At 31.7% G+C, this 14573-nt stretch overlaps 1 protein-coding gene across 1 annotated transcript; it reads left to right on the plus strand.

The window, feature by feature from the left end:
* Nucleotides 1-8545: 8545 nt before the first annotated feature.
* On the plus strand, nucleotides 8546-9742 carry LOC114746562 (F-box/kelch-repeat protein At3g06240-like). Its single transcript, XM_028934780.1, has one exon. It carries the CDS (start codon nucleotides 8546-8548, stop codon nucleotides 9740-9742), a length of 1197 nt encoding a protein of 398 aa, XP_028790613.1.
* The last annotated feature ends 4831 nt before the right edge of the window (nucleotides 9743-14573 follow it).

Genomic DNA, 14573 nt, shown 5'->3' on the forward strand with positions numbered 1-14573 from the left:
ACCATACAATGATTTTTGTAATTTGCAAACCATGTCAAAGTTGGGGGCTGAAAAACCTTGTGGAAGATCCATGTACACTTCCTCATATAGATCACGATGAAGGAAAGCATTATTAACATCGAGTTGGTGAAGAAACCAGTTCTTAGCAGCAGCAATGGACAGTAGCATTCTCAAAGTAGTCATCTTTGCTACTAGGGAAAAAGTATCAAAATAATCTAGGCCTTCAGTTTGTGTATAGCCTTTTGCTACAAAGCGAGCCTTATGTCTTTCTATGTCACCATTGGCTTTATATTTAGTTTGAAGACCCATTTACATTCAATTGATTTCTTGCCAGGTGGTAGAGATGTAAGAACCCAAGTTTGGTTCTGTTTCAAGTGCTTTAATTTCTGCATTCATTGCATCCCGCCACTGAGAAAATTTTACTACTTGGTGATAGGTTTTTGGATTAGGTGTGGTGGAGACAGCTAAGACAAACTGTTTATAAGCAGGAGCAAGATGGGAATAGGATAAAACAGAAAATAAAGGATATCGAATGTTGGTATTTCTTGATGATTGATTAGTAGTAGAAATAAGGGTACAGTGGTAATCATGCAGTTATATAGGTGGGTGATGAGAACGAGTGGAACGTGAAGAGGATATGAAACTCGAGATGGAAGAGAGGAAGGATCTTGAGGGGAAGTTAGAGAAAGTGTGGATGAAGAGGAAGAAGGGAAAGATGAAGTATACTACAAGAAAGTGGTTCAGAGGAAGAAATATCAGCAGTAGGTGGAGAAGAAGACATAGAATGAGATATAGATGAATCATCATCTAGGGAAGATGAAGGAGGTTGAACAGAAGGTCATATAGGTGGAGAAAGGGAAGATGGGGTGGAATCAACTTTGAAAGGAAAACAAGCTAATGAAAAACAATATCTCTGGATTGGAAAACTTGATTGGTGTGCAAATCAAGTAAGATGAAAGCCTTGGAAGTGGATGGAAAACCAAGAAAGACACACTTCTTTGCTCTAGGGTCAAATTTTAAATGATTATGGGATAGGGTGGAAGCAAAACCGAGAGAATCAAAGACTTTGAGGTGAGAGTAAGAAGGTGGTGTATGAAAGAGTTTGTAAAAAGGTGTGAGGTTGTGGAGAACAGGGGAAGGTAATCTATTGATTAGGTAAGTGGCATGCAAAATAGCAAAGGACCAGTAAGACAGAGGAATATTAGATTGAAAAACTAAGGCTCTATCAACATTTAAGATGTGTTGGTGTTTTCTTTCAACAATGCCATTTTGTCGGGGTGTGTTAACACAGGAGGTTTGATGAATAACACCTTTTGAATAATAAAAATCAGTCATACAAAAATCAGTCAGACCGAATAATCTTAATGGAGGTAGAAAATTGGTTTTGAATGAGAGCAAAGAAGTTAATGAGATAAGTACGAGTCTGAGACTTAGTTTTCATTAAAAATAACCATGTATAACGGGAGAAATCATCAACAATGGTAAGAAAGAATTTATAACCTTGAGTCGAAGGAGTAGAAAATGGGCCCTAAATATCAACATGAACTAAATCAAAAAAAATTTTAGTGGAGATTGTGCTTACAGGAAAGGAGAGACGTTTTTGCTTTGCAAAATAGCAAGTATCACAGACAAAGAGATAGGGAATACAAGAAATGTCATTGTACTATTTGTGCAATATAGAAAGAGCAGAATGAGAAATATGTCCCAAACACAAATGCTAGAGAGTGTTATCTGAGGTGGAAGAAGTAGTGGTCATAGAAATCTGAAAGTGAGTATGAGAGGGAGACATATCTATATGAAGTAAGTATAGCCCTTCAAAATGTTTAGCTGAACCAATCATCAGAAAATGTTTAAGTAAGAGTATCTGGCACCAAGAAGATGAAAAGAGAAAAAAAAAACAATTAATGGCAACAGTCAATCGGGAAACAGAGAGTATATTAAAGGAAAAATTGGGGAGAAAAAGAACATTGTGTAAAACCAGAGAAGAAGACACTGAAATAATGCCAGAAATAGTAGAACTGGCATAGGAACTAGTTGGTAAACTAACTTGAAGGAGAGGAATGGAACTATAAGAAGCAAACAATTCTAATGAACAGCAAACAAGATTGATTGCACCTAAATCAATGATCCAAGTAACTATAGATGTAGATGAAAAGGAGTTACACTTACTTGCGGTTAGAGGACAAGAGGAAGTAGAAAGATGGTTGACAGAAGGAGTCTGAGGTGGAGCAAGTAGAGAAAGAAGTCGCTGATATTGATCTGAAGATAATTGAGGTAGAACGGAAGCAGTAGAAGGAGTAGGGAGTAGGGGAGGCTTAGCAGTATAAGTGTCTTGAACATTACCAGTATCTTAAGATGAAAAGTTATTTACCACAGCAAAGGAACCAAATCAGAACTTGAAGCCCGGAGGAAAACCATGTTTCTTATAGCACGTCTCTTCCGTATGTCTTGGTTTCCCATAGTAGGAGCATTGCTTTGAACCACCAGTAGACTTACTCAAAGGTCAGTGTAGAGCTTTCACTAGCAAGATCTTGGAATCAGTAGGAAACGATACGAAGGGATGAATTTCTCTTTCTTGCTAAAGAGCTAAAGAGAATACTCGATTGATGGAAGGAAGGGGATCAAGAAGCATAATTTGCGATTTAACACTACCGTATTGCTCATTGAGTCCCTTTAAGAATCAGATTACGTAATCCTGGTCCCAGTGAGTTTTAGCACTATTGCTCAATCCACAAGTGTAAGATTCAATTAGCCGAATGTTAGATAGTTCATCCCAAAGTGTCTTTAGGCGAGTATAGTACTTACTTACAGTAAGGTTGCCTTGCTTGAGACTGAAAATTTCTTCTTGAAGCTTTACAATTTGAAAAATGTCAGACTGACAGTATTTAAACTTCAAATCATTCTAGATCTCAATGGCTGTATTAAACCAAAGAATGCTTCTAGCGATGGTGGGAGGAAGGGACTTTGTTAACAACCCTTGAACAAGGTTGTTGCATCGTTCCCATGCCAGAAATGATTTTTCAAAGGTCGTGGGATGAGGAATCGATCCATCAACAAAATTCAATTTGTTCTTTTATAGTAAAGCCATTTTCATAGCATGGGCCCCTTCGCGATAATTCGAGCTGTCAAGTGGAGGAGAGACGAGAACAAGAGCTGGATTTTCATTTGGGTGGATGTAGAAGGGGCTTGATTGGTTAGTGGAAGAATTAGATTTGGAAGCCATGGAAGAATATTGAAGAGGATGATCGAGAAGTCAAAAGGCGGAGAGCTCGAGAAAAAGAGGAAAGAGAGAAAGTGCAATTGAAAGAGACAAAAAAGGCTTGGTGCTAGCTCAGGATACCATGAAACTAAACTTTGGAAAACTGACTTGCATTTATTATTGAAAAAAAGGGATATATATACAGATGGGTCAAGAGTATTTACATAATAGAAAATATAACTAATTTACAGTAGCATAAATTATGTAACATAATATCTACGTTATCCTTGACACTATAAAGCCCTAATGACAATTGAGTAATTTATAATAACAAATTTCAAAATACGAAAGGTAACACTTCACTTTTTATTAGGATTTTTTATAATTATTTTCTTTTTATGAAACTCTATTGCACGCCTCCCCAAAATATTTCCTTGAATCCCAAGGTAAGGGAACAACATCTTCTTTTCCTCTATTTTCTTTTCTTCTCACATTCTTATTTCTACTTTTACATATAAAAAAAAAGGATGGTTGAGATTTAACATTTTATGAAACTATTATTAGAATATTTTATAAATTAATATTTTCTATTTTTCATATAATGTGCATGTAAAATTTTAACAGTTCAATTTATAAATTTAGACTAAAATATATTTTAGCCCTTTAATTTTATACAAGGTCTTCAGTTTGGTGCATAAACTCTAAATAGTATAGTTTTAATCATTTAATCATAAAACCAATCAATCATCAATTATATTCTTAAAAACTTGTAATACCCGGTTCATTTAGAAATGGGTAATGTATAACATTGTGACATTCGAATATATTTAATTGATGAGATTTGAATAATATTTTGATTGGGATTTGGATATATTAAATTAAACAAGAAGCATCATTATTAAATGGGATTTCAATTGGAGGCTAAAATGAAGAAATTAATAATTAATTTTAAATTCGAATGATATCTTAATTGGGATTTGAATATATTGAATTAAATAGAAAGCATTATAATTAAATAGTACGTCGATTTAGGGCTTAAGTGAAGAAATAAATAAATAATTTTAAATTTTCATATCGTCATCCTAATTTCTGAATCTCTAATTCAAATCTCATTTGAATGAATAAAAACAAAATCACACTTCTATAAGAAGTTCGTATAATCTTGAGCTAACTTAAATAATACAATTTATTATAATTTAAAATTTAATCAAATATTTTAGTTCATGCATCGCATGGAAAAGAAATTTTTAGTTGACAACAAAAATAATGATATTGAGATCTTAAATGTTGATAAATATTCTTAAATGCTAATATATTAAATTTAATTTTCAAAGCAACCATGATGGTTATGAAAAATTATCATTTAAGACTAATTATTTTAGAGTTAAGAGACTAAAAACTATAGTTTTTAAAGTTTAAGAACTAAACTAAAACCTAGTATAAAGTTAAAGTATTAGACGCATGTGTAAGTCATAAATTTATGTTTATAATAATGATTTTATAAAATTTAAAATCTAAACCATACTTTTTCTTATAAAGAGTAATTAATATTTTTAGAAGAAAATTAAAGGAGAAAAAGGGAAGGAGATATCAACCAAAGCACACCTCAACTGTGCTTAGATGTATGGATGCATCTGGGTAGGGTTGGGTTAGGCAAAATCCTTGCCTAATGTCTAGCCCAAAAGATGAATGGACTACAATTTGAGTGAAGTTGGGCAATGTGATTTTTTTGGCCTAAGTGATGACACCTTATTTGTATTATATGAAAGTCTGCATCAAACCTAATAAATAATATTTTGGATTTTAAATATACTTAATAATTTCATAGCTTAAAATATTTCAAGAGAAGAAATATAAACACTATACTATAAATCTAGATATCTATTTTTTTACTAGAAAATTCACATGTCTATGCGTCTATCTATCATTTCATATCTTGTTATAGTTACATAATCAAACACACTAATCATATGTAAAATGAATATATGTACATTATATATATTGAATAGAATTATATATATATATAAACTTTGGGTATGGTCAGATAGGTACAGCAGCATACCTTGCTTGCTATGCGGCCCAAAAATGGCTAATTAGTTTTCAGGCTGCATTTTTAGAGATGGGTTGGACATAATTTCAATAGGCTTAAGTGAGCAATGTGGGCTTTTGAGTCTCATAAATACCCTTACTTAGAGGTGAGGTTTCTATGAAATTAGGTATTTAAAAAAAGGAAAAATGACCACAAAATACCATATGAATTTCAAAAAGACAAAGAAGGCATCCAAATAAGCAAAATGACAGAGAAGGCATTAGGTACCAATATGGAATTTTGATTATTGTCCTAAAGACAGAATTGCCCTTGTTATGTTTGAAAATTGAGGAGATGGAGAAAGGTAGAAACCGCCTCCTCCCGGTAAAAGCAATCCCCCTACTCGGCGAAAGAGAAACTGCCCCCACTTGGCTAAACTAATCCATACACTTGATGAAACTAATCCCTCCACTTAGCGAAACCAAATCCCGCTACTCAGCAAAACCAATCCCTCCAATCAACGAAATCGAATCCCCCCACTTAGTGAAACTAAATCCAAGCCCCTCTAGTCACCGAAAAAGGTTCTTCGATTTGCAAGGGGATTTGTATGTAAGGGGATTTGCAAATTGTTTTCAGGAAATGTAAAGCTGTCTGATTTTCAACTATTGTTAAATCATTTGCCCAAAATGTTACTACATGTATAACGAGATTTATAACTCGGGAAGTGAATTTGACCACTTCTTCAAAGCGTTTGACAACCTGCTTTAAGGGGCAGGGAAACTTTTCTCTACAAAAATATAATACCATGCCGAATTTGACAAAACACATAGTGGGATTTACAATTTTCACAGTAAGTGTTACTACATTTTCAATAGGATTTGTAACCTTTTGTAAGGGGTTGGCCAACATTTCTGTCAAAAACAAAACAATTCCATGCTGAATTTTACAAAATACATAGTGGGAATAACAACTTTCACATTGAGATTTACTACTTCTTTAATGGGTTTTGCAACCTTTTGTGAGGGGGTAGGCAACTTTTCTGTTAAAAACAAAACAATTCCACGTTGAATTTTACAAAACACAGTGGGAATAACAACTTTCACAGTGATATTTACTACTTTTTCAATTGCAACCTTTTATGAGAGGCTGGGCAATGTTTCTGTCAAAAACAAAACAATTTCACACTGAATTTTACAAAACACATATTGGGAATTATAACTTTCACAGTGAGATTTACCAGTTCTTCAATGGGTTTTGCAACCTTTTGTGAGGGGCTGGGTAACTTTTCCATAAAAAAATAATACAATTTCACGTTGAATTTTACAAAACATGTAGTGGTATTTACAACTGTCATAGTGAGAGTTACTAGTTTGTGTAATGAAATGCACCATTCACGAAACAGTATTTTCCAAAAATCAGCAGCCATATAATAGCAGATAATTACATATATTTAAATGACTGCACGTGAACTACATCAAAATAAACATTGAACCATTAACTTTCATACTAACTACATGTGTAATAGAATGTACCATTCACGTAACAGTATTTACCAAAAACCAGTAGCCATATGACAGTAAATACATTACATATATTCAAATGACTGCACTCTACTCCTGCAACGATTACCAATTTCACTGATAGCACTTTACTCCTGCAACAACAGTAATGTGATGTCGGGGAACCTTTTTCGGTGACTGGAGGAGCTTGGATTTAGTTTCGCCGAGTGGGAGGATTGGTTTCTCCGAGTGGGGGGATTCGGTTTCACTAGCTGAGTGGAGGGATTGGTTTCGCTGAGTAGGGGAATTCGGTTTTGTCAAGTGGGGGGATTTGGTTTTGCCAAGTGGGGGGATTGCTTTGCCGAGTGGGGGGATTGCTTTCACCGGGAGGAGGCGTTTTTTACCTTTCTCCATCTCCTCAGTTTTCAAACAAAATTCCATATTGGTACCTCATGCCTTCTTTGTCATTTTGCTTATTTGGATGCCTTCTTTGTCTTTTTAAAATTCATATGGTATTTTGTAGTCATTTTCCCTTAAAAAAAAAATCTCTAATATGATGAGATCACCCGAACCTTGATTGAGATATTATTTATTTTAATATCTCGAACAACATTGCCTAAATGGCATATCATTAATTCTGTACTTTAGTGGGAGATATAACAATGTATATGCGTTTTTTTATTTCCCTAATTCCCTTACCTCTATTAAATTTTTCTAGAGGATAATCCCAAAATCAACTCAAAATATAGATTTGATTTTGTTTTAAACTCCCATTTTATAAGTTATAATCACATAATATTCAGTAAAAGAATCTCAAGTATGATCGGATATTTGAGCCCCTAATTTTATCTCTTTTTAAATTTATTTTTTTCATTTTCATTGTAATTTAAAGTACTCGGCGGATAAAATATTATCCACTATTAATCGTATTAAATTATAGATAAAACATAGATCAATAATAAATTATAATAAATATAAGATAGGAGGGGAATGACCTTCGAGAAAACTTCAATTTGATTGGAAATTTACACTCGTTCTAAACTAAAGGTGAATTCAGGGGAAAAAAATCCGTACCAATAAATACAAAAGAAATTTTTAAAAAAAATTTGATACACAATAATTTTTCCAATATAATTTTGTATACCCTAATTTTAACACAATTTGTTTTTGAGATGGATTCTTCATATGTAGATTAGATTTAGCCCTCTTGTAGGACTTAGTTAGACAGTTAATGTTGGTTCTAAATATAAGACCTATTTTATATAATTATTAACTTTTTTTAAAATTAACCTTATTGATACTAAGCAACAAGCAAGGAGGAGAGGGAAGAAAAGAATTGAAAAGATGTTTAGGGTACTTAGAAAAAAAATTCATGTTAACTAATTCAACTAATATCCTTGATCTACTTAATTTAGTTAATTAGGTCTCATAGTAAGAATAGAAGGAGTATCTCTTAAAATAATTATAATATTTGAGCTTTGAGAAAGTGTGGGAAGGATTACAGAACCGATTGTGTAACCTTCAGAGTTTAGCGGCTCTCCCTCTGAAATTCTTCTCTCTTCCAACAGTGTTACTTGTGGGAAAAAAAAATCTTATTTTAATATACAAGATTTGATATCTGAATTGAATTGAATGAATATAATGAAAGATTTTGGGCTTTTTAATAAAGCAATTGCACAAAATATATATATATAATTTTAGTTCCCAACATTGCAAGGGCGATGACAAAAGCGTGTGTGTGTGTATCTTCTAATCCCAAACCCTGACGGTCCTTGTTGGTTGCAGGGCTTTCCTGATTCTTTATATCGATCAAGCACCATGGTGGAACAGATAGTAATGCAGAAAGAAACATCATATCTTCCCCCAGAAATTATCACAAATATTCTTGTGCGACTTACAGTAAGATACCTAATCCAATTTCAATGTGTGTGCAAAGATTGGAAGAATCTCTTGAAAACCCCATCTTTCATTGAAAAGCACCTCGACCATTCCACTCAGCAAAACCCTTTGCTTGCTTTCAATTGCTCTATCTATGAGTCTGATGATAATGCTTGTCACTTAAGTTTGAACAATCGCGATGAGACGGAAGTCCTGGAATTTCAGAACCCACCCATTGTTCATCTCTTAAAGGCATCCTTGATGCTTGTCCATTCCAGCAATGGCTTGCTTTGTCTCGATCTCCAGACTATTAAATTCCATTCCTCTTGGTTGTGGAATCCATCTTATTCGTTTTGGTTGTGGAATCCAGCTATTAGAGAGGTCCAACAGGTGCCCCAATCTCTCGATAAGTATAAGATTGATACTATTTCCGTAGGATTTGGGTTCAGCCCCATTGTTAATGATTATAAGATTGTGAAACTTTTTCTGCTCGGTGCTTTGGTTGCTGAAGTGGAAGTATATGCATTAAGGAGAGGGTGTTGGAGAAAAGTTAAATTTGGGAATTTAGAGGGTATAAGGCTTGTGAGTGAGAGTGGTTTCGCTTGGAATGGATCAATCTTTTGGATTGGGTTAGAGAAAGAAAGTCATCTGGGTTTGATAGTTTCATTTGATATAGCATTAGAAGTTTTCACATTGCTGCCCTTCCTTACTGAGTCTCATGCCCTTAAATTATATGACATTATGTTTACTACGTATGATAACAAACTTGCTCTGCTTTCTCCCACTAGAAATCATGAATCATCTTTTATTGATTTGTGGGTGATGGAGGAGTGTACAAATGAGTCCAAGGAGAGATGGGTTTGGACTAAAATATATAGAAGCAGACCCTGTCCACGCTGGAGGTTATATCCAATGATTATTTGGAGAAATGAAATTGTTTGTACAGTCATTGCAAAGCATCAAAGGGGAATTGAAGATGAAATGGAGGATGATGAAGCAAAAGTTCTTTTCTGCAATCTCACTACTAATGAATTCAACGTGTTTGCTTTCCCGGCAAAATGTAAGTTTACTGGTCAGGTTTTGAATTACGTGGAAAGTCTTGTCCCAGTAAGGAGCATCCAAATTGAAGAGCCTTGATATGTTTCCTTAATTAATTATATTTCTTATTTACTTTATTCAAATATTTTTTATGAAACTATATACCCTTCTATATAACATTGGATAATTTGTTCATCTAGAATGATGAGTGCAAACCAAATGTTTCTTCCATTATATTTATAATTTTAGATTATTCACTTTTCCTTTGGTTACTGGTGTGCGGATTACTCTGGACTTTTTTTACATGCGAAGATGTATATGCCACTTGTTTTACATTTAGGAGTTTTACATTTAAGATCATTGATCCTAAATGTTAATCGTTACATGGAAGATTTATCTTATATTAACTTTTGGTTGAAATGAACCCATGTATATTGGTTTATATCATTTTATACCTATTGGCTTGATGTCTCATAAAGACGTTATCGAGATGAGATTGATGTGTGGATCATGGTAATTAAACTACCAATAGTTTTAAGAAACCAGAATAATTGGTTGCTATTGTGACGAAGTTCGATCTTTTTTTTTTTTTTTACTCTAATTATACTTTAGAAGAAAAATTAATCTTTTAACTAGTCTACTCAATTATGATTCGGTTTGACTTGCTTGTTACTCAGTCGCTTATCTTTTCATTTTTTATATTATTATCCTTATCATCTATAACTCACTTTTATGTCACAAAGGATTCATCATTCATGCTTGAAGAGACGCAAAGAATTGAAAGGTAAAAAGTGTGTTCTTGACGGCAAAGAGGCGCAAGGATTAGGAGGTTTTTTTTTTTTTTTTTTTCAAATGACAACGTGACATTTTAATCCTTATATAAAAATGATATAATTATTATAAAATAATTATATTAGACAGGATATCATAGAAGATGCTAAATATGATACGAAGTGTCTTATGTTGATATGACGCGTTCTAATTATAACACTCCTTTTGTACGTTATGATAATATATCTGTTATGACTTGTGACAATGGTATGGGATCAAAGAATTTTTTTTTAAAAAAAAAAACAGGATTAAATATGATAATATAGTGAATTCGTATCTGGGCTTATCTTCGACAGATAAATTTTTAAAAATAGAGGTTCATTGTTGGATGGAACGTTGGTTCAATTCTTGCAGATACTCTGAATTGCCAAATAATTTATGTTTAACCCCCATTTATATTATTTTTTAAAAAATATGAAACATCTATTAATCTATTAATATATAAAAGTAGAGTACAAGACATGAGTATCTAATAGCGCAACACGTGGCATCACCAAAGATCAGATAAATGTTCTTTTCTTTTTTTTAAAAAAAAAAAGGCCACATTTTTTTTACCCATGTTTCTACCTACGTTTTCACCAATTGTTTATTATTTGAGAGAATTTTCCAGTCAACATGTCATGATTTTTTCTGGGATATGAATGATTATTCAAATTATTTTATATTATCTAAAGACACTTTGAAATATGAAACATCTATTAATCTATTAATATATAAAAGTAGAGTACAAGACATGAGTATCTAATAGCGCAACACATGGCATCACCAAAGATCAGATAAATGTTCTTTTCTTTTTTTTAAAAAAAAAAGGCCACATTTTTTTTACCCATGTTTCTACCTACGTTTTCACCAATTGTTTATTATTTGAGAGAATTTTCCGGTCAACATGTCATGATTTTTTCTGGGATATGAATGATTATTCAAATTATTTTATATTATCTAAAGACACTTTGAAAGTTTGAATTTGAAATTTAAAACACGGTTATGCCACTTAAAATTTAAATTGGCCACTTAATAATTAAATTGATTTATAAATGAATAAATTATAGGAAGAAGTATATTCCCAAAATATGGAAACGTGTGGCAATTTTTAATTATATATTTATAGGATAGTTAGTTTAGTTTAAACATTTTTTATGATATGAACGAGTATTCGAATTATCTTATATTATCTCAAGACACTTTGAAAGTTTGTATTTGGAATGTAAAGTGACTTAAAATTTAAATTGGCCACTTAATTATTAAATTGATTTATAAATGGATAAATTATAGGAAGAAGTATATTCACAAAATCTAGAAAACATAGGCAATTTTTTCATATAATTGTATCTTGCATGACTTGCTAACAGACTGCTACTTGGCTTCACCAAAATTAGATACATGGGTTTTTTCTTTTTTTTTTTTAAAGTCAAAATTTTATGTCCAATTCCCTATTTATGTATTATTTACCACCATAATGTATGTTCCTCCTTTTTCCCACTACCTATTTCTTTTTGTAGTAGAATCAGTTAGTTATCTCTCATAATGCAGTATTTTTTATTTAATGGTTTTAGTTGAATTCTTGGGATGTATTGTTTATTTATATTTTAGTTGAATTGTTTGCAGATAAATTTTTTATTTTTTATTTTCGTTAAAGCTATATTTCTACCCATGATCTATCTATTTATGCGTTTTTCTTGGGAATTAGTTCGATCGTATTTATTTGAGTGCATGTTTCATGTCTTTCTATTTATTTTTGCAAAATAATAATTTTTGTTAATGGTAGATAAATCTACTTTTTTTGTATAATTTTTTGATTAATTCAATTAATTCCGATTTATTACAAAATTTATTGCAATTATCTCCAATAATGAGCTTTATTTTTTCTATTTTTTGTAAAAACCAAAATACGCTTTATATGCAAATATTTTAAATTAAGAAAAATAAATAAAATTATATAACTTCTCTTATCCCGAAAATCGTGACATAAATGCAAGCCATGATATATGTTCAAATTGTGAAATTTGATGGTATTATTTAAAATTAATTATGCTTGAAATTTAATTTCAGTTGGTCCATTAGTATATTGAAAATAATATCCTACGCCCTAAATCTAAACTATTATTTATACCTGAAATATTTATTATTTTTTATTTATGAATTATTTTGAAATCTAATTCAACATATTTTAACTCAGTAACGGTTTTGTTTCCATTAATTTTTCTTGTATTAAATAGCGTACTTTTATAATACAGAATCAGATATCATATTTGTCCAATATAATATTATTGACCATGATATTATTTGTGTAATTATTGAATATAATCAAATATTTGGGTTTCAATCCATTAACCCTTTTGTCTCCATTAATTCAATTTTTTTAACGGAACATCCATTTATATACCTACATATATAGCATATTTCTAAAAATGTTGATAATGGATATGTACTGCAGATTTCAAAAGCTTAATGATATTTTATTTTAAATTAAGTTGAAGTCATGACTTGAAATAGTAATTTAATATTCAACTAATTATTTTGTGATAATTTAACTTTTTATCTTGTATAAAAAAAAACCACCAATTCATACATGTGCAATACCCGTGCAATGCACGGGCACCATACTAGTTTAGATTTAAAAATATAGTTTTCTTTGATATTGATTTTACGCGTCAGGAGATAACTTCCATATTCATCCACTTTCTCCCTAGAAGTCAAGAATTCTGATGCCCCCCTTCTACTTAAGTATGTTATTCCATATATCAATTCAGTTAATTGGTTAGAAAATAGACTTGGTGAGAAAATAGACCAAAAGAGATTTTGTTTGTTGAAATTGTTTGTTACCAACTAATCCAGAAATATAATAAACAGGAAATTTTCATTCTATTCTAATCTTAAGTGAATTTAGGAAAAAAAATCATACCAAAATATGAAAAAAGATTTTTAATAGAAAATTTGATACACAATGATTTTTCCACTATAACTTTATACATTTAAATTTACAAAACAGTAAAATATTCTTCTTTGAATTGTTACGGATGAATATTTTTCCACTATAACCAAATACATAATGATATCCTATCTCAATAATTACGGATGAATTGTTTTTTAGATGAATTATTTATATTTGAATTTGAAATGAAATCTTTTTCCAACTTTGAATTTTTTTTCAATAAATCAGCACTGATTTCTTTTCATATTTGGTTATATCTCTGTATTAATTTTAGAAAGAGAAACATAAATATATTAGCCTTTTTATTTTAACTTATTTGCAATAATATTTTTAAAATAATTTATAATATGCAAGAAAAATCATGAAAATTAGATATCGAATAAGGTACGATTAAAAAGATAAAAAAAAATCATAATCGTCCGTAAAATCATGAAAATTAGATATCAAATCGGGTATAATAAAAAAATTGCACAAAAAATTATATATAATTTTAGTTTCGAACGTTTAAAGGGCTACCCTTTAATTCCCTGTTTCTGATATACCAGTCAAGCACCAAGAAGAAGCAGATAATAATGGAGAACAAGACACCATGCCTTCCCCAAGAAATTATCAGAAATATTCCTGTTCGACTTTCCGTGAAATCCCTAATCCGATTTCAATGTGTGCAAAGATTGGAAGAATCTATTCAAAACCCCATCTTTCATTGCGGAACACCTCCACCATTCTACTCAGCAAAACCCTTTATTGCCATGTCACTGAATGTATTAATGATACTTGGCATTTAAGTTGACTGAATCGAGAGATGCAAGTTCTTGAGTTTCGAAACCCACCTATCGTTGATCCCTTCGTGACATTATGGAGGACTGTCCATTCCGGTAATGGCTTGCTTTGTCTCGATCTCAACTGCTGAACTTGATTCCTTTTGGTTGTAGAATCCAGCTACTAGAGAGGTCCGACAAGTGCCTTACTCTATTAATGATGATTATGAGAGTCATTATTCTTCGGTAGGATTTGGGTTCAGCCCAGTTGTTAATGATTACAAGATTTGTGAAACTTTTTATACTCGACGGTTTGGTCGTTGAAGTGGAAGTATATGCATTAAGGACTGGGTTTTGGAGGAAAGTTAATCTTGGCAATATAGAGGGCATAAGTCTTAGGAGTGACCAC

The sequence above is a fragment of the Neltuma alba genome, unplaced genomic scaffold, assembly GCF_004799145.2.
Source record: "Neltuma alba isolate B1F8T4 unplaced genomic scaffold, ASM479914v2 tig00000834_pilon, whole genome shotgun sequence".
Taxonomy (NCBI): Eukaryota; Viridiplantae; Streptophyta; class Magnoliopsida; order Fabales; family Fabaceae; genus Neltuma; species Neltuma alba.